At 45.9% G+C, this 24,629-nt stretch overlaps 2 protein-coding genes across 3 annotated transcripts; one reads left to right on the forward strand and one right to left on the reverse strand.

Annotated features, from left to right (window-relative positions):
* Positions 1–48: 48 nt before the first annotated feature.
* Positions 49–10,075, reverse strand: EME1 (essential meiotic structure-specific endonuclease 1). 2 transcript variants are annotated; one of them, XM_044000641.1, is made up of 9 exons: positions 10,004–10,075; positions 7,022–7,820; positions 6,810–6,937; positions 2,897–2,986; positions 2,694–2,803; positions 2,373–2,502; positions 2,005–2,120; positions 1,149–1,338; positions 49–698 (listed from the first exon to the last, which is right to left on the reverse strand). In XM_044000641.1, exons 2-9 carry the CDS (start codon positions 7,794–7,796, stop codon positions 522–524), a joined length of 1,716 nt encoding a protein of 571 aa, XP_043856576.1. In that variant the 5' UTR covers positions 7,797–7,820; positions 10,004–10,075; the 3' UTR covers positions 49–521. The 2 variants fall into 2 exon arrangements, with proteins under 2 accessions (XP_043856576.1, XP_043856575.1); XM_044000640.1 differs by having other exon boundaries at positions 9,839–10,034.
* Positions 10,076–10,083: 8 nt separating this feature from the next.
* Positions 10,084–15,332, forward strand: MRPL27 (mitochondrial ribosomal protein L27). The gene is made up of 4 exons (XM_044000643.1): positions 10,084–10,202; positions 13,781–13,912; positions 14,338–14,405; positions 14,919–15,332. The coding sequence occupies exons 1-4, from the start codon at positions 10,136–10,138 to the stop codon at positions 15,123–15,125; spliced, it is 474 nt and encodes a 157-aa protein (XP_043856578.1). The 5' UTR covers positions 10,084–10,135; the 3' UTR covers positions 15,126–15,332.
* Positions 15,333–24,629: the final 9,297 nt, after the last annotated feature.

Genomic DNA, 24,629 nt, shown 5'->3' on the forward strand with positions numbered 1-24,629 from the left:
AATGACTACACATTCCTTTACTTTTCCCTTCAGGCACTGGGACCACCATTTCTATAATTACTTTATTGTATAAGCACATAACTATTCTAAGCAAGTACAGATATACAGTGATCCACTCCTGCCCACATGATAGAGATTGCCATTCCATGTTGTGATTTATAAGAGGTGAGGGGATTGGTTATAGTGAGTAAGCCCACAGACAAACCATCAAGAGTTTTAACACTCCCTTTCAATCACAGTTATTAGAATTTCCTAAACTTTATAATGGACTGTTTTTAGGTTTTTATAATTGTTATTAAATAAGTGTCTTGTGGGCTATCTTTGATCCATGTGCATGTAGATTTAACTTTTTGCCTAATTTGTTGGGTAGGGGACAAGTTCTCTCTGGGTCACCCTCCTGAATTTAGTCATGTTAGCTTCCTTCAGGAAAGGGAATGAAATTGAATTGACAGGATCACTGCTCCCACTTACTCCTGCAAAAGGATATTAGAGTGCTTGCAACCATTAGTTTTGGTTAGGAGTCATTCTGAGCCATCCAGAGACAGGTCTGGTTGCAAAGTGGTCATCTGAAAATAGATGCGCCTAGAGAGCTCTGGTCCAACCCGGCGAGAAGTAGATGTTACACCCTCTCCTCGGCGCACCTGGATGTCTGCAAGCAGATTGTGACATTCTTGCTCAGATAAACATTGCTGATATGCCTAAAAAAAACAATAAATGTTGTCTAAATACCTTTAACAAATTAGCCCTTACCTTAGTAGCTAAGAGCTGCAGCTTCTTTTTTTTTTTTGGTGGGAAAAGTAGCTCCATTCTCCATAGCAAGGTGATTATTGCTGACCTATAACTTATAGCCATCAACCCATTTTACAAATGAGGTTCAGTGACATTAACAAGGTCACATGGATAAAAGTCACCAAAATTTAAAATCCTAACTTCTGGTGAACTGAGAAATTTCATCTGTGAGGTAGAAGGTTAAATTGCCAGCAAAGATGATGTCCAGGGGGCAGCTAGGTGGCGCAGTGGATAAAGCACCAGCCCTGGATTCAGGCACTCAGACACTTGACACACACTACCTTTGTGACCCTGGGCAAGTCATTTAACCCTCACTGCCCTGCAAAAAAAAAAGAATGTCCAACTTGGTGCTACATTACCTGTAGCAGAAGCCGAGGTGAGGGATAGGCAGTTACAATTGCACTAGCGATCTCCAAGCTAACTCGGTTCAGCTGTTGAATCTGCCTCTTCCAGACCAGTGCAAGTCCCTTACCAGAGCAGTCCACTTTCACCCCTCCAGCCCAATCACTCGCCAGACAGAAGGAAAAATTAGTCAGATCCCGAGATCTCCTGAAAGTAGTAACCCAAATGAACACAGATAATAGCTCAAAAGAATGGTGTGCTAAAAAGCCATCTTCCCCAACCTAACCCCAAAATGGCAATTAAGTCAGCCCTGGCAGAGCTCATCTCCATGAACCCCTATCCCCAGCACATGATATCAGTCTTGGGCTTATCGTAGATCTGCTGGCCCACCGAATACGGGTAAATCACACACTCCCTTTGAGCTATATTTCAATTTTGATGTAATACATATACTGCTTGATGGGCTTGGAAGTCTTGATCTAAAGAGATTTTAATTTTACTGGGGTTTGACTACTAAACCTTTAATAACTGCCTAATGGAAAATCTAGTCCAGCCCTCTCCCAAACAGATGAAAAGATTGCACTTGGAACATGAATGTCTATTGCCAGGGACTTGAGATTCTCTCCAACAAAATCCATCAAGAGCTCTCCTGGTATAGGACATCCCACTACCAACTACCAGAGTGAGTTTCCCATGAATTTTTATTAACAGGCTTACAAGTAAGAATTCTGGAAGTGTTAGGTCAGCCTGGGCACTATCAGTTCATTTAAGAATACTGGAGCCAGGATCATGGAAAAGGGGTGTATTCCTTGACTACAAGAATATTGACAATGGACAAGGCCCAGGCATGAAGTTGTTTGTACTATCACTCACTTGAAAGGTGCCTCAGCCACAGCCTTGGTGAACATACAGATGAAGTCGGACAGCTCCTTCCAGCTCTTGAGGATTCTAATCTGGGCTTCTGTGTGAAGCTGCAACTCCACTAAAGCCTAAAAGGCACAATATCAATGATAAAACTTGGGGTACAGAAAGAGAAATGCAAACCCAGTGGAGATCAGTATATTCTGTCATTTAAAATCACTCAGAGCTCCCTGATACCTAACCTTCAAAGTTCTATATAGCTTCTCAGAACCAAGCCCATCTTTCAGTGGCAAAAACTGTTCCAATGAAAATAAACAAATGCAATTATGGGTGCCCAGCTGGTGTGTGGCGTTGCTCAGGAAAGAGGTAGCTCTACTTACCATTTCTACTTCTACCCTGGACAGTGCTGGAGTGAACTCTCTGTCCACCTTTGATCCCTTCTGATTTACTTTCCTTTTGCTTTGACTATTCACCACTCCCTGTCTTTGCCTCCTCTGGGGTTTCAGAGAGCTAGGAAAAAGGAAAAGAAATTAGAAGATAGCAACTCTAGGCCTAGCTCTGCTCGCAGGAGTCACCGAGTAGAAACTCCCTCCAGTGTCGGGTAGAGGGATACCATACACTAGAGATAGAGCACATCCATTACTAACAGATTTGGGTTGAGGAGAGAATCCCAGCTCCCTGGCCCTTTAGAAAATCCAAACCTAAAATATTTTTCCTCTTCCACGACTGCCAGAGACAGAGTTTTTCCTGATGTCTTTGCTGTGACCCAAGTTACAAAGCTCAGCAGAGTTTCCTTCCCTTCAGGGCTGTCCTACATAAGAGAGGAAATGGCAATTAATGACTATAATTGTAATGGTTACTAAAGCTGCTCCTATAACCCTATTGCTCTTCTCAGTTGGCCAACCTGCTTTGAGTTGTAGATCATGGTCATAAACTCCTTTTCCTGGAGCAGGACCAGAATGATTGGCTCTTCAGTCAAGTTTCCCTCTTCAACCTGTGTTGGGGAAGAAGTGGAATGTTTACAGGAGTTTCTGGGAGAGGCCACCTCACCCACTCAGCAGAAAAGTGTCATCAAGATGATACATTGCATTAATCCAAATATAAGTCATACATTTTCCTTAAGCCTTGTTTTAAACTTGTGTGCATTCATGCTTTCAGTAATGGACACTGACTAAACCTTTGTGGTCTCCCTGTGCAAAATAATAGCCATGGCTCGTGAGCAAACATTCGCAAGCATGCACATTCACCACCCCCCACCCCTCCCAGGCCTGGGCCACTGGTGTCACAAAGTAGGGGACGTACAACCTTTGTTTGTCTATATATCTGTCAAGTCCTTTTGAACTCAGATGTCCAGGCAAAGCCTGTCACCTCTCCCTTTCTTTCTCCCCTGAATTTCCAAGAGGCCCTATTGGAGTTTACACTCTTATGCTAGGGTTTCCAGCCTTTGCAATGGAGTTAGCAGCTATCCTGGAAGCAAAATGAGAGGAAGGAGGATGATCCTTCTGTGTCTGCTACCTTCTTGGCAAGCCAAAGTTCTAAAATCCTGGTATTTTGGCTTCAACACAAGGTTGTGGGAAGGCACTATTTTTTCCTTTGAAATGAGATTTCTCCATCTTAGAAACTTTACTGGCTGTGAGATCTGAGAATGAGACCCATAGATAGATGTAAGCTGATTTTCAGGGCTACAGGACCTGGTACTGCCTGGAGTCAGCTCTGGATCAGAAGCTCATCCTGAAGCATCTGGACGGGCAGTTTCTGGGAGCTCTCTCAGCTGATGAGATTGAGGGAGGACACATTTCCCACTTCTACAGTGCTAAGTGTACTTCTGCCCCTACTCATTTCACTACCTGGGGAAAGCATAAAGTACTGCTTTTTGAGTGGCTTCTTTACATGCACTTCATTTTTTGGGTGCCATAACAGTAGTATATGGAAACAGTGTGAACTGTTTGTGAAACTGTATGAAATACTGAGTTGGTTGGACAAGAAATTTCCCACACATGATGGAATCCAGCCACACAGAAAATCCCACCGTCTTCATTATTTTCCTTAGACTGACTTTTGAATTTGGTAGCAAGTCTGAGTCAATTTGCTCAGTCACAAAGCAGTGGGGGAAAGGGTTATTTTGCATAAGCAAAGGACAGCTTCTTGGAAGGCCCCCATATTCAGTTGCTGGAGTAGAGTGCCACCCCGTGGACAAATTACAATATATTTCCTCTTCTGGTTAACTGACAGCCTGATTTTCTATAGGCTTGTACACAGCAGAGGAATGGAGCCAGGTATGGATGAATATAAAGCAGAAGCAGGAAACCTACATCTAGCACATGTATCACCTGTCATAAAGAAAGGATTAGACTAAGAGACTCAATGATGACCATTCTCACATCTGGTCATCCTCTTCCCAGTGGCTCTGAACTCTTGTAGATCATCATCCAAACCCTATTCCACACCCTCCACCTCCTCATTCCTCATTCCCAGATCCCTTAACCCTCCCATCTCAAAGTTTCTTCATGACTTCACCCACTTCTTCCACTGTGCCCTCTGGAATGCCTTTTCCATAGACAACAAACTTCCCACCATCTCGAGTCTTTTCCTTTCATTCCTTCCATCTACTAGTTCTTACTGAAATCTGGCTCCCCCCATGACACAGCTTCCCTGGGCACTCTTCAGTAATTCTCTTCAGTGCTGGTCAAGGTGGGGGATATGGAATACTACTTACTCCAGGTTGCTACTTCTAAGTTCTCCCCTTTCCTTCATCACTCAGGAATATCTCTTTTTTGAGGTTCTACTTTTCAATCAAAATCCTGATAGCTGTTGTCTAGAGCAAAGCTTCTTAAATTGTGGGTCTCAGTCCCTATATAGAGTCACGTAACTGAAGGTGGGGGTCACAAAAAATTTGGCAACAGTAAAAGGATATGCATATCTATTTTATATGCCTATATACCCAGGGTCACATAACAATTTCTCAGGCAAAAAGGGGTCTCGAGTGGAAAAAATTTAAGAAGTCTTGAACTAGAGATGCCCCAGCTCACTCCCTTTCCTTCTTCAGTGATTTTAAAACCAGCCTTACAATTTCTCTCTTACATATTGATTCTCATTCAAATACCCTTACACTCAGTTCCTCAACCTACTCACCTCCCATTAGGTAGTCCTCTACCCCAACTCAGTCATGAAAAAAGATGATCATAATCTTATTTTTGTCATCACCCACAAACATACCACATTCATGTTCAAGGATTCTGAAATCCCCCTACTGACCAAATCTACTGGCTTTTCACCTCTCCCTCTGTCTTCCCTTACATAATCTTACTCTTCACCCACACTTCAACCTTCAATCCTTTGACCCCTCAGTTCCCTCCCAGGCTATCTCCCCAGAACCAGCCACTCTCCCCTCTTCTCCCCATCTTCACTCCTTGGTTAACCAATTTAACCCTTCGCTATTCTCCTCTGTCTAATTCCTAACTTTCTTGTCGTATCTCTGATTATGCCCAACCAAGCTTCTTCCCTGGATCACTTCTACCATTCCTCACCTTTGCACCTACACACATGCTGCTGAATGAAAGTAAAGAAAATCATACCACTGTTCTGACTGGGTCCACTACAAATTTATGTTATACAATTTGAACTGGGCTCTCACTACTGCTAGGCAATCCTAGTATACCTCCCTCATCAACTCATTATCCCATTTTCCACATTGGCTCTTCTAAACTTCTTCATCCTTCAAGTCCCCCATGGCTTCCTTTGCCCCAACTCTCTCAGCTGAGAGCCTTGCCTCATATTTTATTGAAAAAATTTGATGTCATTCACCATGAGCTCCATCTTCCTCATGTCCTATGATTCAGATGTCTTCTTCAACTCTTTTCTCCTTTACCTCTGTCTCATATGATGAAGTGGCCTTACTCCTTACCAAGGCTAACCTTTCTACTTGTTCAAGCACTCTCATTCCATCTTACCTTTTCAAAAAGATTTACCCCTCTGTCATTTCCCAGTCTTTCATTTGTTTTCAGTCTCTCTCTGGATTATTTCCTACTGCCTACAAACATGCCATGTCCCTCCCATCCTAGAAAATCTTCAATTGCTCCTTCTATCCCTGCTCTTACCCTGTGTATCTCTTCTGCTCTTTGTAACTAAATTCCTCAAAAAGGGCACCTACAATAGAAGCCTCTCCTCCTCTCTAACTTCCTTTAACTCTGAACTAAAATTCCACCTTCTAAAGCGAGCCTTCTCTAACCCCCCTTTATTCTAGTGCTTTCCCTTTTGATTATTTCCTATTTATCTTATATGTAGCTTGCTTTGTATATATTTGCTTGCATGTTGCCTTCCTCCTTAGATTGCAAGTTCCATGAGGGCAGGAACTGTGTTTTGCCTCTTTTTGTATCCCCAGTGCTTAATACAATGCCTGGCACATAGTAGGTATTTAATCAATGTTTACTAATCAATAAACATTGATTAAAGAACTTAGACCTATGATTTTATTAGTATAGACAAATCTGTCCAGCAAACAACTTTTACCAAAGTAGACTGGCAATTCATATTTAAATTATATTCTTGGAGGGCTGTCAGGGGATCTGAGAAGTTAATTAAGAGGCTATGTTATTTGCCCCACGTCACAGAGGTAGAGTGTCAGAGGTGAGATCAGGTCTACCAGACTCTAAGGCCAGCTTTCTGTCTACTGTACCTCTCTGAAAGAGCAGAGGAAGGAAAAAAGTGAGCAGGAGACTTGATGGACCCAGAACCAAAGAAAGACTAACCTGAGAGACAGCAGTTATCGATGACAAGAGACTCTAGGAAGGACACAAAAACTTTGGAAAAGCCTTTACCTGAGGCAGGATGGCTCTCCTCTTCCAAGTAATGCTACATGGTATGGTTTGTGCCTCAATTGCACAGTGACACTCCATAGCCTGCAGAGCACTGAGGACCTGACCACCACCATCGAGCTGTAAGAGAGCTGCAGTAAATTGCAAAGTGCACTGTCAAGGTAGAATCAAGAGAGTAGTCAATTCAGTCTGATGGTAAGAAAACGCAAAAGTACCTGGATCTAACACAACTGTGATGTGTTTCAGACATTCCTCTGGCTTCTGTGCTTTCAGCATGTTGGCCACTGCTTTCTTTCTCTCTCTCTCCTGCTGTCTCTGCTCAGTTTCCTTCTGTTTTCTTTGGGTCTGGAGGGGACCCTGCCAGCCTCTTCCCGTCTCCTTCTGAGTGTACTTGTTTCTTTTCTGGGGAGGAGAGAGCACCGGATTTTCTTCTGTGGCTGACAAATTTCTCATGTGGACTGGGAAGACAGATGAATAGGCTGGAAGATGATTGTGTGACTCTTCTTCAACAACGATGTCCCTGCCATTCTTTGAAGTACCTTTAACTGAGGAAGAATTAGAGAGAACAAGGGCCTTTGGAAAGGGCTGTTCTTCCCATTCACGTGCTGTTTCTTCATTGTGCCGATACTCCAAAGCACATTTAGTTTGGGAGCTTAAGTCCTGATGACTTGATTCTTGTGCTTTAGAAAAACTATTTGTTATTCTGCACTGAAGTCTCTGTACCAGGGGAATAAGCTCCTCTTCCTCTTCACTCTCACTACTTAGCACCGTAACTGGCTCTTTCTGGGAAACAGATCCGGCTGCCTGTTGCAAAGCTGGCAGCTCTTTAGATTCTGAAGATGAAGAAAAACACTCAGCATCTGAGTTGTGGACCACAACAACCTGGCTGCTCTTTGTTAAAGCTGGCTTCTGTGTCAGAAAGTTAAATGTGGGTAACTCCTCAGAGTCACTCTCACTTGTATCCAGTGGTAGCTTCTTCAGACCCATCATTAAAAGGCTGTCAAGCTGTATCGCCTGCAAAGAGACCAGTGTGAGGGAGATACAGAATGGAGCATTCTACTCATTCACCTGTAAGTACTTAACACAGCACTTCCCTCACAACCGGACCATGAAGGCAGACAATACTAGTAATATTACCCCCATTTTACATTTAAGAAAACCCAGACTCAGAGGGTTGAAATAACTTTGCTCAGGGGCAGCTAGGTGGCACAGTGGATAAAGCACCAGCCCTGGATTCAGGAGGACCTGAGTTCAAATCTGGCCTCAAGACACTTGACACTTACTAGCTGTGTGACCCTGAGCAAGTCACTTAACCCCAATTGCCTCGACAAAACGAAAACAAAAATCAACAAAACTATGCTCACATTCACATAGATTGTAAACAGCAAAGTCAGGACTCCAACCCAAGCATTCTGGATGTAAATTTTTTCTTTTCACTAAACCAAACTGACCTCTTCTAATTATGGATAGTTTTGGAATCTACACTTTAACGAGAAGGGATAAGATAGATACCTGTCCAATGTAGACTTTTTTTCTATCCTGGCAAACTAGTGGCATCGGGGGAAGGTCAAAGTAGAAGCCCTAAAGGATGAATTAATGTGGCATAGTGGAATGAGCATTCAACTTGGAAGCCACCAGTACTGTCTCCATCTCCTCAGATAAGTCATTTCACTTCTATATATTCTCCTCCTTTGCAAAATGAGGTTATAAGGAAGGACCCTTCCAATTTTAAATCCCATGATTTTTTGGCTTAGTGTAGTGACTTGTTTTACATTACATAGTTATTAGAAAGTGATGGTGATATTTAAAAAGCATTAACATAACTAAAAAAAGCCAGTGATTTTATGACTGAAGGCATCAAGAGGAACAAGGCAGCAACAGACATCAAACTGGCTAGGTGGGAAGCCAGGCTGTTGTGCAAAGACTTGGCTTCAAGTCCTAGTTTGGCTATTTATTCCTAGTGCAATCTTGGGCAAGTCACTGAACCTCAGTTTCCTCATTTGTTAAATGAGAACCTTTGGAGGAAGTGATCTTTACAATCCCTTCCAGTTCTGAGTCTATGAGATACTATTCATGATTCAGGGTTGGAAGGAACCTGAAAGGCCACCAAATCAAAACTCTCAGTTTACAGAGGGAGAAAAGTGACTGGCCAGGGTCTCATAGCAATAAAGTGTCTCAGAAAGGATTTATATACACATCATCGTGAGTCCAACTAAGTTCAGTCTCCTGTCCAATAAGGCCAGGCTGCTTCTTACTTGATGCCGAATGCTCTTCTCAGGAAGCAAATCTAATTCCAGTGGAAAGGGAATACTGGATATGGAATTATTATAAGACATGGATTCTAGTTACAGCTCCACCAAGAAGAACGGACCATTCAAGAAGTGAACCATCTACTAAAAGCCTCATAACCTTTATAAAGCATATAAGGTTGCACCTCTGCCACTCCCCCCAGCTGCCAGTGCTTTTCTAGATAAAGCTATCTTCCAACGTGGTGGCAATACTGGTTACCTTCCCACTCTGTCCATACCCATGACAATGCTTATGACATTACTCTGTCTTTTCACCCTGTATTCCGGACAACTAGCATTCTCCCCGTTTCTAACTTACAACACTTCACCTTCCCGATTCCGTGCCTTTGCCCTGGCCCTCTCCTTTGCCCTAGCCAGGAATCCCTCCTTACATCTATCTCAGAGATCTTCCTTTAAAATGTAGTTCAAGCACCATCTTTTGCAAAACTCCCAATTCAACAGCTAGTGCCCTCCCTTCTAAACTATCTTGTACTTAAATACTTTGTATCATTAATTAAGTCAACCAAATATGTATTTAATAACTATATATTTCTGTTGTATGTAGCCATAAGGTTCTTGCTGTCTCCTCAGTTAAAATGTAAGCTTTCTGAGCAGGGACTGTTTCATTCTTTCTACTTGGGTCCCCAGCGCTGAGGCCGGTACCGGCACGTAGTAGGCGCTTCATAAATGCTTGTTTTGTTGGTCTCTAAGACCCCTCTCGCCGACTTCTCTCACGGGACAGACCTCGGCGCCGCTCACTCCGGCTACCCCTGGTGCAGCCGGGAGGCCTCCTCAATGTACAGAGAGAGTCCCTGCGTCGCGTCGCCTCGCCTCAGCTCTCCTCCCCTCCTGCTGGTAGCGGTCGTGGGGGTGCGGGGACAGCGCAGAACCGCAGAACTCCCGGCTCACCTGCAGCGTCTCTCTCGACTCCGTGCGCACTTCGCCGTTTCAAAAGTTCCTAAATACCGCGAGACACGGAAACACCGCCACCGGAAGCGGAAGTGGAAGCCTTTTGCAGCCGGCGGCGAACAGAGGGTAGCCATGGCAGCGTCGGCTGTGCTGGCGTTGCTGGCGCAGAAAACGGGCCCCGTCTTGGCTCGGGGAGCGGGTAACGGGCTTGGTTCTCCCCCTGGGGAAGGGGCGGACGGAGTCACTGCGGAGGTCGTGCCCCGCGAGGGCCACGGCTGGGGTAGAGGAAGCCGGGAGTAATGTAGGCCACGTCACGCTTCCCACTTTGGAAAGGGCGCGCTCGTGGGCCACGTGACTAACGGGGGGGAGAGGGGGGGAAAGAGGGGGAGAGGGAGGGAGGGAGAGAGAGAGAGAGAGAGAGGGGGGACCACTGCCCACGTGACCAACGGGGGCGGGAAACCACTGCCCACGTGACCCTCCGTTCCCACCTCCTTTCTTTGGTCGGGGTTTGCTTTGCTCAGAGGTTTGGGGGATGCATTCCCTATTTCCCCCACCGGTTGAGCTCTGGAGTACTTCTGCATTGTGCAGCTGCCGGGCCACTTGTGGGGTGTTTAGTGTAGTTCCTCATTTAGGAAGAACACTGAGAGTGCAGTATGTCCTTAGGGAGGATGAGAGTAGCGGAGATAATGCCGTAGCAGGATCGGCAGAAAGAGCTGGTGATATTTGGTCCCAGAGAAGACTTAGGGTGGGAGGAATCACAGGCTTTTGCTAAACACGTTCTGTGTGCAGAGCACTGCGCTGGGCCCGTCTACTGTTTTGCTTTTTTATTTTTGTATCCCCAGAGCAGAGCACAGTGCTTTGTACATAGTAAGCTCTTAATAAATGCTTTTTTATTCTTTCTGGGTAAGATACAAGGTTGGGAAAAGGCACAGATGACTATATCTCAATACGTAATGGTTCTCTAGTTACCAAATGAAATGTAAATAGTACAAGGTAATAAATCCAGAGTGCAATCCGAGTGGGATTCACTGAGGGCAATAAGAGGAGGCTTCTTCCAGGAGACATTATTTGAGTTAAGCTTCAAAAGAGAGAGGTTCTGTAGGTTTGGAAGTTGGGTGGTTTTTGTTTGTTTGTTTTTTACAGAACCTCCATAAAGGCAGTTCCCAGTAAGGGCCTTCCTATACCAATGCATATTGGCGTCTTCCCTGCAATTTATAACCTATAATACCTAGAGGTTAAGTGACTTGCCCAGGGTCACACAGTCAATAAACCTCAGAGGTAGAACTTGAGCTCAAGCTTCTGACTCTATTGTACAGCTCTTTACCCATTACCTTATTTCCCTAAGTTAAGGGACGTTATAGGCATAGGGAACAGCTGAAGGAGGCATGAAGTTGGGGAGGTACAGGGTTTGTGTGGAGAGAGGGAAGACAGAGTGTAGGGATATTTGGCTGTAGCATAGAGTTTGTGACCCCTAGTAGTTAGGTGGTAAAGTTGGAAAGATAGGCTGCTGCCAGATTGTGGAGTATCCTGAATACCAGGCAAAGTAGTATGTAGTTATAGAAACCAGAATGAGGACTAAAAGATAGACGTTATAGGGAGACAGGTTGAATTGTTAGAGTATAACAGCATAAAGAATTTTCTCATAGATCTTTAGAACTGAAGCTTTCTTACACGTGGAGCAGTCAATAATTAACTGTTTGGTGAAGTAAAGAATTCTTTGTCCCTGGAAGTATTCAAGCAGAGGCTTAGTGAGATGGGTTTTATAAAAGGCATTCCTACATGAGGGTAGAAGTTTAGACTAGACTTCCAAGGTCCTTTAGGTCTTGATTCCATAATTCTGTCTAGCAGGAATTCTCTCTCTTGATGCCTCACTGTGGTATCTCTGCCTTTTACCCTTCCCTGGTAAATAGCTTGTTTATCCCTGAGGCCTCCCTGGGTCCTGGTTACATAATGTATACCTGTCTTTGGAAACAGCACTGGAATTAGAAACAACCTGGGTTTAAATCTTGGCCTCCCCACCTGGATGAAGTTGGGTATATCACTTAAATTCTCTAGGTATTGTTTTCTTCCACCATAGAATCAAGAGGTTAGATTAGATAACCTCTAAGACAGGAGTTCATGTTTGAGGTCCAGAAAAATATTTTGATGACTATGTTTCAATACAGTTGGTTTCTTTTATAACAATGTATTTTTCTCTATTTAAGAACATTCTTCTTAGAAGGGATTCATAGGCTTCATTAGATTGCCAAAGGAATCCTTGATAGAAAAAAGGTTCAGAACCTCTGTTCTAGAGAGATTTATAGAAGCATAGATCTAGAAAAGGGCCTTAGAGCCATCTAGCCCAACCCCTTATCTTAGAGATGAGGAAACCAAGGTCCAGAGAGGTCACAGCATCATGGATGCAGTATAGGAACAAACCTCAGAGACTTTACCAGACTGCCCAAGGGATCCATGACAAAAGAAACTTGAGAAGCACTGCTTCAAGGCAGAGTTCACTTCTTAAACTATGTTCTCTAAGATGAGGCAAGGGTTCTCTGTTCTCTAACAGACTTTTTTTTTTTTGTTTTTTTTGGTGGGGCAATGGGGGTTAAGTGACTTGCCCAGGGTTACACAGCTAGTAAGTGTCAAGTGTCTGAGGCCAGATTTGAACTCAGGTACTCCCGAATCCAGGGTCAGTGCTTTATCCACTGTGCCACCTAGCTGCCCCCTCTAACAGACTTTATACTGGGAGTGCCAGATGGCTGAAAACTGGACAAGGTAACCTCTTCTGAAGGGTTCCCAGCTCTTCTGTCTAAATGACCCTTGTGAAGATTACAGGTGTTTTGGCTAACATGGAAATAGGTTTGACATGACTGTACATGTATGATCTATAGTAAATTGCTTGCTTTTTCAAGGAGGAGAGAAAGAGAAGACCTGAAAATGTTAACAAATGAAAGTTGAAAGTTGTCTTTACATGTAGGGAAAAAAAAGAATATACATGTTTCTAAATCATCAGTAACTGTGTCTAAGGACCCTGAGGCAATGATTGCCGACCTTGAATTTGTAACACTCAAGGGTCTGTATCCAGGGTATTGCAAAATTTGCGAAACAAATTACTTTTGATTCACTTTTATTTTAAAAATAAGAGCGCTTAGGATGGGAGAGTCACAAAGTCAAGCTCATGAGTAGAGTGTTGCTTCTCCAAAAAAGATTAGGAATTCCTATATTAGCTGTTGAGGGAAGGAAGGGCCCAAGCAGTTAGCTGTCTGAAATAGCCAGCCAGGGGCTAGAAATGATGGATCCTTTAGACAAGGCTACACTCTTTAGCTTAAAAGCATTGATTTGTTTTTGTGTGTGTGTCATAGGGTTTTCTAAGATGGATGGTTCAGTGGAGCCAAAGTGGGTAGCTCTGTGGGTGTCCGGTTGGCGCTGTTGCCTCTCTTCCCTCATTCTCAAATAGTCTGTGTCCTACCTAGACAGGGCTGGATGTACCCAGGGCACAGGGTGTTTATTTTCTTTTTCCTTCTGTTTATAGACTCCCTCCAGTGTTTATACCCCAGACAATACAAGGAATGGGTTGTCTACCGTCCAGGAACAGGGCAAGGGCTGCAGGACACTCCCTGAAAACTAACACATTTGGTGCCATTTCTGAACCTCCTAACAGACCACCCCTCCACCTACTGTTCCTTCTCAGCACTGTAAATGCCTTCTTTGAGACAAGACATGGTTGCTCAAGGGACAGTTGATCTGTCTGGGTTGTTCTCCCCCTGAATAACATGTCTTGTCATCTCTCTACAGTCACTGCAGGGCTGTCTCCCCCCCAGGTCATGGCTGCCACTGTTAGATACGCATCCAAGAAGACTGGAGGTAGCTCAAAAAACCTTGGAGGAAAGTCACCAGGCAAACGCTATGGCATCAAGAAATTGGAAGGTGAGTGTGTATTTCAGAGAGGTTCCCTCTCCACCCACCCTCATGCTTTTCTGAAGGGGAATGGTGGAAGTCTCATACTTTGTGCTATGAGCCTAGCACATAAGGGTCGTCCTCTTTGGAGCCTGCCTTTGAGTTAGAGAGCCAAGAAAATTTGGGCAAAGCATGGGAGTCAGTGCCATATGACTGGAGAAGGGGATTCCCTGTGTGAGTGATCTCAAGTTACTTCAAGTTCTTTCCATTCTACATAAATATCATTGTGTGGCAGGAGTCTTTAGTGGCAGGTTAAGAAGCTGGTTTAAAGCATTTGGGCCATGATAGAAGGATTCACCATTGTTCCTTAGGAGTCTGAATCAGTGCCCCTTGTAACCATTCTTCCCAGTTGGCTTAGTGTTTCAGAGGTCACCACTGAAATCTTTCTGTTTCAGGTCATTATGTTCATGCTGGCAACATCATTGGGACTCAGCGTCAGTTCCGCTGGCATCCAGGAGCTCATGTGAGTTGCCCTTTGGCCCTCTTCTTTTGTACATAGGACCAGCTTTTTCTGTTTGAATTCAGAGTTTACTCCTACTTAATTTATTTTCTTGTCCAACCCAGAGTATGAACTAAGCTCTCTGAGGCTCAGGCAAAGATATTGTTGGAGGAGGAGAAACTCCTCTTTTGAAAGTGAGCAGCTCCTTGGAACCTTTTACTTCCCATGGGAATTGAACATGCTTTACAAACACAGCTCTTGGTGATGCCCACTTATGCATTTGACACACTATTGGAGTCATCCTTGCCCTTTTCATCACAGAATCAAGGGCAAGGCAGTAAAAAGCAAAGAAGTTCTGGCAGTAGAAAAAAGAGCCCAAGATTGAACTACCTAACCCCCTAGTCTCTCCCCATCCCCATCATAGGGCTGCTTCCAGTGAATAGGTTCATTATGAAAGGTGTTCCCTGAAGCCTCAGGGACTCAGTTTGCCTAGGGACATCCTAGTTATTCAGCTGATAAGGTTTTTGTGTGTTCCAGGTAGGACTGGGTAAGAACAAGTGTCTGTATGCCCTGGAAGAGGGCATTATCCGCTACACAAAGGATGTATATGTGCCTAATCCCAGCAGTCCTGAAGGTGTAGACTTGGTCACCCAGCTGCCCAAGGGTGCTGTGCTCTACAAGACTTTTGTCCATGTTGTCCCTGCCAAGCCTGTGGGCACCTTCAAATTGGTGGCTATGCTCTGAGCCTCCTGACCGTGTCATTGGTTGAAAACTAGAGCTAGTGCCAGAAGAAGATCAAGCCACATGCCAAGGAATCGGGGCGGAAGCAAGTCTCCCTGAGAGTAGGTTTGGTTGACTGTGAACACAGAAGAGACTATGTGAAGCAGCCACCCAAGGAGTAACGAGCATAGACATACCTGAGGTCCAAAATAAAATCAATTCAAACTGTGAGTTCATATCATTTGGAAAATAAATCTGGGCAGGGCTGGATGGATATCAGTGATGAGTGATGGAGACATTTGTTGAGTTCCTCACTGTACCCCAACTTCACAAAGCGGGACCCTAGAGATGCCCTCTTTTCCTTTCATTTTTTCCTCTCTTATTACCTGGAGGAGTTTATGGCAGAAGCAGTAGTCCAAGGAGCATTAATTAGCAATTTGTGCTGGTTGAGCTCTTGGCTTCCAAGGGAACGCTATACCGTTGAGTTGGTTTGGTGAACCAGATGCTGTCACGTTGAGTCTTTCAGACAAATTTCTTTCACACCTTTGTGTCTAATACTGTAGCTGTCAGTAAGGAAACTGGCTTTGAGACTATATCGTATTGGAAGGGAATTCAGACAGGTAGGTTAGGCCCAGGTTCTTTAAAATTGAGTGGTCAGAGGGACAGCTAGGTGGCACAGTGGATAGAGCACCGGCCCTGGAGTCAGGAGTACCTGAGTTCAAGTCCAGCCTCAGACACTTAACACTTACTAGCTGTGTGACCCTGGGCAAGTCACTTAACCCCAATTGTCTCACTTAAAAAAAAAAAATTGAGTGGTCAGGATAGAAGTGTCCTTACCCCTTCCAGGCCCATTAACAGGTACTCTGTGTGGGAGAAAAGATGGCCCCCTGCCAGCCTCTTTCTGGTGTGGCATGTGCAGTGATTGGCCTGGTGGCTATGGACCCTTTGACCATTTCTGAGCAGAAGGGATCTAAAGAGACCAAGAGTTCCTTTCTAAGACTGGAATGAAGGCTCCATTTCTGATCATTCCAGAAGCCTTGGGAAGCTAGAACAGGAAAGGTTAGGACTCCTGAGATCTACTTTTAAATCTTTTCCTTTTTTTTCCTGTGGTCTTGAATCCCCACTCTAATTCATGTGGGCAAGTAACGTAGGCCGTCACTTCCTTGCAAACACTTGGAGGGAGCTTTTTAGGATAGAGGACCAGAGATTTTGGGGGGAGGTGGCCACAGATGGAGTCCCTGAAGATGTGGGTCAGTGAGACCCTCCTATTGTGCTGTCTTGAAGGCACCAAAGGGCATCTAACACTAGTGGAGTTTGACAAAGGACTCCCTCTGGTGGCAGCTTGGCACCATCTCTGCTCCCTGGGTTGATCTGGGATGAGGAGGTGGCCAGGAGGAGGCTGTTTGTGTGCCCCTACACTGCAGTGTTCCTCTGGAGCAGGTTGGCAGAGCCAGGGCTGGGGGGCACCTCGGGGAGTGGTCTCAGGGATTCCTCATAGGTTGGTGGAAGCTGGAGAAGAAAGCAGAGATGTCAGTTCTATTAAAAAGGATAGGGGGGCGGCTAGGTGGCCCAGTAGATAAAGCACCAGCCCTGGATTCAGGAGGACCTGAGTTCAAATTCGGCCTCAGACACTTGACACTTACTAGCTGTGTGACCCTGGGCAAGTCACTTAACCCCCATTGTCCCACAAAAAAAAAAAAAAAGATAGAGGAGGAAGCTGTCCCGGGCTGATTAATGTACTTTCTTCACCCACTGGCCTCTCCCGTTCAACTTCCTTTTCACCCTTATGGTTCTGGCCCTTTGTGGAAACAAGTTGGGTTTGAGCCATTTCTTCCAAGGGAAGCCCTCTGCCCTCTGTGGGGGGGGGGTCCTTTGCTCATTGGGAGAAAACCCATCCTCCCCCAGTGATGCAGTGATGACTCAAATGAGTGAGCTGTGTAAGCTGAGGGTAGAGAGGGACTGGATAAGGATTAGGGATGACTTGGAAACCCTAAAGAGGTCATTATTAAGACAGGACCACCTCTCTGCAGGCCCATAGTCCAAAACGATGTGCAATCAGCCTGTGGATCTGTTGCTGCCGGTCCTTCTTTCGAACGCTCTCGTAGCTGGGAAGATGTGGGGGGCACCAAGGGGGCAACTGGTAGTTGCTGGGCAGTCCCACACAGAATACTTCATCACTTTGGAAGTGCCCCTGTAATGAACAATATCCATTGACCCTCTCTTTTCATACCCTTCAGCCATTGTGTGGATTCTCTCTGAGCATTGTCCCAAGTTCCCATTGCTTTCAATCCAGCTAAGGATCCTCTTTCCCCGACAAATATCTCCAGTTTTGCTCCCATCTTCCAAATTTGAGTTCTTTGTTCTGATTTCTCTACACAAAAGTCTCACCTTTGTCCCCTCATTTGGAACAGAACCAACTCACCTGCACCCTAGTTCTCATCCTCTCTGATGCCTGGGATCTGGCTGAGGGTCCCACCAAGTCCTGGTTATTGCTAAAGTAGGGAGGGGGATGGTCCTAGGGGAGAAATACCAAAGGTGAGCCACCTGACCCTCACCCAGCTCTAGGCTAACCCTGGTCAGTGAGTCGCTGCCTACCTCAGGAGACAGAAGCCCGGGGCCTTCTTGGGATTCTCACATTTCCTCCCTCCCCTCCCCTCCAACTCATTCTAAACCTCAGATCCTTAGCTTTTCTGAAACCCCCTTGGCTGAAGAGAGCTTGCATCTCTTCATACCCTGCTGACCTTTCAGAGAAACAATCCCGTGTCTTGCCAGGTCTGAGTCTTGGGGTAACCTTGGAAAAGCTGCTAATGCTTATGGTGCCTGTATCCCCAAGCACTGTCTCCCTAGCATACTCCATTCTGGTCTTCCCCATCCATTGTCTCTTTCTGAAGTAGGGGACCCTGGGTTTTCCCTCAGAGCTGGGGAAAGTGAAAGTGCCCTGTTGCTAAGAGAGTGGGAAAAAGCATTGTCTGCCCTGAGAAGGGCCCTTTGGCTTAGCTGGACAATGATGGGAGTGGGGGAGGGCTCCAGAGGCAGTTAACCCTTCCCCAACCCACGGTTCCTGCCTCAGGGGTTTTGCAGCCCCAGCTTTAGAGACCCTAAGCCAAAAGCCCCGGAAAGAAAGGGTGTTCATTGGAGGCAGGAATGGCAGGCAGCCTTTGCTTCTCTGAAAAGAAAGCCCTGGCCCCCAGGAATGTTCGCCATACACATGTATGGTGCAGGGCTGTCATGGCTGGGAAAGGGGGGCAGTACTCACACACTGGCTAGGACCTGGGAAGAAGCGGCAGGAGCAGAGGAACCGGCAGCACTGGGGGTCCCGCTGGTAGAGCAGCAGCAGCAGGATGGCCACAACAAACACGAAGGAGGATACTGCTCACAAGCACACCAAGGCACAGTCAGGGCCCAGGCTCCTGAACTGTCCTAGCTCTTCCCCCAGGGCTGTGGGGAGTAGCCAGCATCAGTCAACCTCAGACCCCCCTCCCCCAAACAAGGAGCCGCCCCATGTGTCTTTGGCGGCGTGACTCAGCTGAGGAAATCGCATACTTCTGTGGAAACTGAGTCAGAGACAGAAAAAGGACAAGCTCTGGGCCTCCCATTTCTGATTACATAACACGCAGAGTGTATGACTGCTCCTGGAAGGGCAGGGAAGTTTGGGATGACTATTTGGTCAGTTAGGGGACTAGATGAGATGACTTTCAATGCTGAGACTAGACACATCCCTCTCCATCAGCCCTGGGAGAGATGTGTGCAGACAGGTGATATCAGTCTACTTTACAAAGAAGCTGGAAAGGAGGGGAAGGAACCTGTCCCAGGGCCACCCCAAGGATCAGTGGTGAAGCTGAGAACCTATTGTCAGGTAAACCGCAAAGTCTGCTGTAGGCAGGGACCCTGAGAATAAAAGTTCACCTTTAGCCTTTAAGGTGTGCCAAGTACTTTACACGTGCTGATGATCCTCACAGTAGCCCTATCAGCTAGGTGCTATTATCCACATTTTAAACAGGAGAAAGCAGACCTAACAGTTAAGCAGCTTGCCCACGGGCACACGCAAAGAAACACCTGTGGCAAGATGCCAATTCAGAACTTGTTGACTCTAGATTTCATAGAATTCTTAGCACTGGGGGCAGCTAGGTGGCGCAGTGGATAAAGCTCTGGCCCTGGATTCAGGAGTACCTGAGTTCAAATCTGGCCTCAGACCCTTGACACTAGCTGTGTGACCCTGGGCAAGTCACTTAACCCCCATTGCCCCGCAAAAAAAAAAAAAAAAAAAAAAAAAAGAATTCTTAGCACTGAAAAGGGTCGTCCACTTCAGCTCTCTAGACAAAGCAAGATCCCATCTGCAGCATCCTCAAGGGGGGGGGGGGGGTCAACATTTGCTTGAACACTTTCAGGATGGGAAACTCACTAAAAACGTGGTGTAGTGAAAACATCAGACCTATTGAAAAGACTTGGGTTCAAGTTCTGGCTTTGTGTGACCTTGGGCAAGTCACTTAGCTCCTCTAGGTCCTAGTTTCTTCACATATTTTAAATGAAAGGCTTGGACTAGATGGCCTTGGAGATCCCTTCTCATTCTAAATCTCTCATCTGAGGCAGCTGGTTCCATTACTGGACAGCTTTGGCTATTAGAAAGTTTTTGTATAGATCCGAAATTTGCCTCCAGAGAACCACAGAGCCATCTTCATTCTGTGCGGAATGACAATTTGAAGAGCCCCATCACATTCTCCATAAGTCCCCTCCAGGTTAGCATCTTCCTCACAGGACGTAGTTTCTATTTCACTCACCATCCAATTCTGGACAGTTTGTTACCATCTGCCCTAAAATGTAATATCTGCCTCCTCTTTCCCCATTACCTCCAACCCCAAGGAAAAACAGGTCTCCCACCCCCACCTCAGCCCACCCACTCAACGTTCTTTGGACGAAAGGTAACTTGGGGTAGGGGTGACACCACTTTGAGGGAAGGACTGGAATCACTTCTCAGCCCTAGGGGCAAGGAAGTTGGCCTTGGGGGACAGGAGAAACTGCCAGGTGCCTAGTACTCACCTGTGGCAATGGCGATGGCGAGAATGTTGGTGTCCATGGAGATCCTGGGCTAGTGGGATACTGGGTGAAGGCATTAACCTCGAGAGCTAGCCTGGAGGCAGCCAGCACCACTGGCCAGGCTGGGCCAACTCAGGCATCAGTCACAACGTGCCTGTGTGTGGAGCTCTTTCGGTTCCCAGCCTCTCCTGCCCTCTGATCTGGTTGAAGAGGCTCTGAGGGAACCTGGGTACTCTTCGTCCCGGGCAATATCGTGACAGAGGCATTGCTCCCAGGAACTGCCCAGACCCTTCAGTGGGGGGCCCTGGATCAAGTTCTTCCAGATAGCACCTCCATCTATAGCAGCACGTGGCTCCTCTGGAAAACCTGCTGGGATGGCTTAGCTTCCCCTCCCCCTGGCTCGGGCTCAGACTCCCATCGGCCCCCTGGGAGCTAAAGGCTCTGGCACCATTGGCCCTCCAACTGAGACTGGATCTTTGCATCTTGGTCCCCTCATCCCAACCCCCAATCCCCTCCTGCAGCGAGACCAACTCTTCTCTCCGCCCATCTGCACTTCCCATTGGACCAGGAAACTGGACTCCCAGTCCTGATTGGCTACATCCAGGCCTTGGGGGCTACTCCACTGAGCCATGTGTCTCCCGTTGCCACAGAGACCAAACACAAAGCAGCAATACAAAAGCTGCTCTCCTCAGGGCAGCAGCCCTGCCTTTTCTTTCTTTTTCCCCACACTCCACTTTTTTTTGGGTTCTCCAAAGAAGTTATTGTGTAGCCTTCGAAGCCCCAACCTCCACTGCCTCCCCTCCCTCCAGATCTCAACTGTCTCAAACCCCAGGGGCCGGGCAAGGGAAGATTTCAAAGTTCCCACCACACTTTTTTTTTTTCCAATTCTAATTCTTTTTTTAGCTGTACCTCCCAGTACAGATCCATTAGCCTGACATGTTCTACATTGATTAGCGGACTCCTTTGAGAAAAACTTCCAAGCCTTCATTATTTGCTTGGCAAGAGCCCAGCCCAAGTCCTCTTGGACTTGGAGCTCTCCCCTGAACCAGAGACCTTCCTGATGACCCCCAAATATGAGTTCCTTCTCTTTCAAGTTCACTTCTATTTCACCCCTTTCTCATCTATTTGTATTTATTCAATTTTTATTTAAACGGCCTGAATTTTATATATGTTTGTCTCCCCCACTAGAATACAGTGTGACTGTAAGAAGAGGATGCGAATAAGCATTTATTAAGCATCTACTGTGTACCAGGAAGGGCAGCTTGGTGGTACAGTGGATAGAGTGCTGGGCCTGGAGTCAGGAAGACTCATCTTTCTGAGTTCAGATCTGGCCTCAGACACTTCATAGTTGTGTTACCCTAGGCAAGTCACTGGACCCTGTTTGTCTGTTTCCTTATCTATAAAATGAGCTGGAGAAGGCAATGGCAAACCACTCCAGTATCTCTGCCAAGAAAACCCCAAATGGGGTCATGAAGAGTCAGACACAACTGAAAAACATGTACCAGGCACTTTGCTAAGTGCTTTACAAAGTTTCCTCATTTTATCTGTACCAAGTAGGGGTTGTTTCATTCTTTGTACTTATATACACTTGGTGTCGTGCCTGGCACATGGGCTCATGGAACTGACTTCAGAGGTCATCTGGTCCAAACCCCTCATTTTTACAAATGAGGAAACTGAGGCCTAAGGAGGTGAACTGACTTGATCAAGGTCACAGAGGTATTAACAGAGGAAGGATTGGAGCCCCAGTGTAACAAATGCTTATTGACTGAAGTCCCCCTTTCTGTAAGAAGCCTTTCTCTGACCTTAATTTCAGAGCCTTCCCTCTTGAGATCCCCTTCAGTTTCTTCTGGGTAGATCTTGTTTGCACACACCTGTTTTCTCATGTTCTCTCTCCCACCAGCCTGTGAGCTCCTCGAGAGCAGAGACTGGTTTTTGCCTCTCTTTGTATCCCTAAGTACTTAGTACATAGAGATGGTCAGTCTATTCCGTTGTGTCCAACTCTTCATGACCCCATTTGGGGTTTTCTTAGCAAAGCTGCTGGAGTGCTTTGGAAACCTGAGGAAACTAGGGCAAAAAGGGTGAAGTGACTTGCCCAAAGTCATACAGCTAGTAAGTGTCTGAGGCCAGATTTCAACTCAGGAAGATGAGTCTTCCTGACTCCAGGCCTGGCACTCATCTACCACCTGCCTGCCCCATAGCAGATACTTAACAACATGCTGAACTCTAAACATATTTATGTATTCAGGGGTCATGGGCAATCAGTATGATGTTTGATTTCATCAGTGTAAGGAACTCCCAGTGGGGAAACTTTCCACTGGTATAGATCTGGAGCTCATCTGTTGCCCATTGTCTTAGAGAGTTGTTTGGGAGTACTGAGAGGTCGTGGGTTTTTTTTTTTTTGTTGTTGTTGTTGTTTCCCCTTTCATAGTATTTTTTTTTTTTTAGTGAGGCAATTGGGGTTAAGTGACTTGCCCAGGGTCACACAGCTAGTAAGTGTTAAGTGTCTGAGGCCGGATTTGAACTCAGGTACTCCTGACTCCAGGGCCGGTGCTCTATCCACTGCGCCACCTAGCTGCCTCCATAGTATTTTTTCTTGACCTCTCCTTTGTGTTTTTGTTTTTGTTTTTTGGGGGGGCAATGAGGGTTAAGTGACTTGCTTAGGGTCACACAGCTAGTAAGTCTCAAGTGTCTGAGGCTGCATTTGAACTCAGGTCCTTCTGAATCCAGGGCTGGCGCTTTATCCACTGCGTCACCTAGCTGCCCCGCTTTGCGCTCTTTTGAAGCATCACCTAAAGACTCCCTCTGCTGCTAGTATCTCCAGCAACAAATTAACTTTTATTTGTTTATATTTCTCATGTTGTCTCTCCTGTTAGAATGTAACCTCCTTGAGTTAAGCAACAAGCATTTATTAATTGCTTATCATATGTCAGGCACTGGTGCTAAATAGTAGGGAGACAAAGAAAGGCAAAAATAAAAATAAAAAAGTTTTAAAATCCAATCTATGGGGGCAGCTAGGTGGCACAGTGGATAAAGCACTGGCCCTGAATTCAGGGGGACCTGAGTTCAAATCTGGCCTCAGACACTTGACACTTACTAGCTGTGTGACCCTGGGTAAGCCACTTAACCCTCATTGCCCCCCCCCCAAATCCAATCTCTGCTCTCCAGGATCTCCCAGTATAACGGGGGAGACAATATACAAACAACTATGTACAAAGAAGATACATACAGAATAAATTGGAGGTAATCTTGGAGAGAAGGCACTAAAACTAAGAAGGATTGACCTTGGCTGACACTTCAAGGAAGCCTAGGAAGCCGGGAGATAAAGATGAGAGAAAAGGTCTAAAGAGACTGGAAAGGCAGGAAGGGGCCAGGTCATGAAAGGGTTGACCCGTCTTGTCTTTGTATCATCAGTGCCTTGCTTGGACCAAGAAATAAGTGACTTGACCATGTGGACACAGCTAGTTATCCCTTCCACATAGTGGGGGTCAAGGGTAAGGCACCCTCTGGATCTGAAAAATCTGCATCCAATTCTTTGGCCCTCCCAATCAGAGAAATCTTTTTTTTTTTCTTTTATGGGGTGTTTACAGTACCATATTGTAAAATTTGGGTTGATATATTATGCAATACTGTACGTACATTTTTTGCATTTCTGAGTTTCTAAACTTTTTTATTGTTTTGGGGTTTTTTTTTGCAGGGCATTGAGGGTTAAATGACTTGCCCAGGGTCACACAGCTAGTAAGTGTCAAGTATCTAAGGCCGGTTTTGAACTCAGGTCCTCCTGAATCCAGGACCAGGGCTTTATCCACTGTGCCACCTAGATGCCCCCTGAGTTTCTAAACTTTTTGTGTCATCTGCTGGCCTTCATGTGTCATCTGTGCTTCCACAAAACTACCCCCAAATTCCCATTTAATTTATGCCAACCTGCAATACATCAAAACTGTGATGGGGAAAATTGCAGTGTGAAAGGGAAAGCCGTAGTCTGTGTCAGGCATCACAGTTGAATCCAAGTCTTACCTCTCATCCAGACTACTCAAGTAACCTAGTTGGTCTCCCTGCCTCCAGTCTCCCCACCCTCACCAATCCAATATAGCTGCCAAAGTGATTTTCCTGAAACACACGACCCTGTTCAGGGAGCTCATAGCTCCCTTTGCCCTTAGGATCAAATACAAAACTCCTCCTTTTTTGGTATCAAAAGCCCTTCACTATCTGGCCTCAGCTTATTCCATTTTCCTCTCCAGCAAGTACTCCCAAGTGGCCTTTTGCTGTACCCCACACACAACATCGCACCTTCCATTTGGGGACCTTCAAGTGAGCTTTCCCCTCTATGCCACCTCAGCCCCAGCCCCATTCCCCTCTCATCTCTGCCTCTTGAAAATTCCTAGCCTCTTTTAGAGCCCAGTTCAAGCTCCAGCCCCTCCATGAGGGCCTTCCCAGCTGCTAGTTCTCCCTCCTACCCAAATAACTCTTTATTTCTACGTATATGTGCCACATGGA

The sequence above is a fragment of the Dromiciops gliroides genome, chromosome 4 (genome assembly GCF_019393635.1).
Source record: "Dromiciops gliroides isolate mDroGli1 chromosome 4, mDroGli1.pri, whole genome shotgun sequence".
Lineage (NCBI taxonomy): Eukaryota > Metazoa > Chordata > Mammalia > Microbiotheria > Microbiotheriidae > Dromiciops > Dromiciops gliroides.

Coding starts and splice junctions, on each gene's coding strand:
- MRPL27 (XM_044000643.1), top strand. CDS start 10,136: ATGGCAGCGTCGGCTGTGCTGGCGTTGCTGGCGCAGAAAACGGGCCCC. Junction 10,203..13,780: donor CGTCTTGGCTCGGGGAGCGG/GTAACGGGCTTG, acceptor ATCTCTCTACAG/TCACTGCAGGGCTGTCTCCC. Junction 14,406..14,918: donor GCTGGCATCCAGGAGCTCAT/GTGAGTTGCCCT, acceptor TGTGTGTTCCAG/GTAGGACTGGGTAAGAACAA.
- EME1 (XM_044000641.1), bottom strand. CDS start 7,796: ATGATGGGTCTGAAGAAGCTACCACTGGATACAAGTGAGAGTGACTCT. Junction 6,938..7,021: donor CACAGTTGTGTTAGATCCAG/GTACTTTTGCGT, acceptor AATTTACTGCAG/CTCTCTTACAGCTCGATGGT. Junction 2,987..6,809: donor GGAGAGCCATCCTGCCTCAG/GTAAAGGCTTTT, acceptor TCCCCAACACAG/GTTGAAGAGGGAAACTTGAC.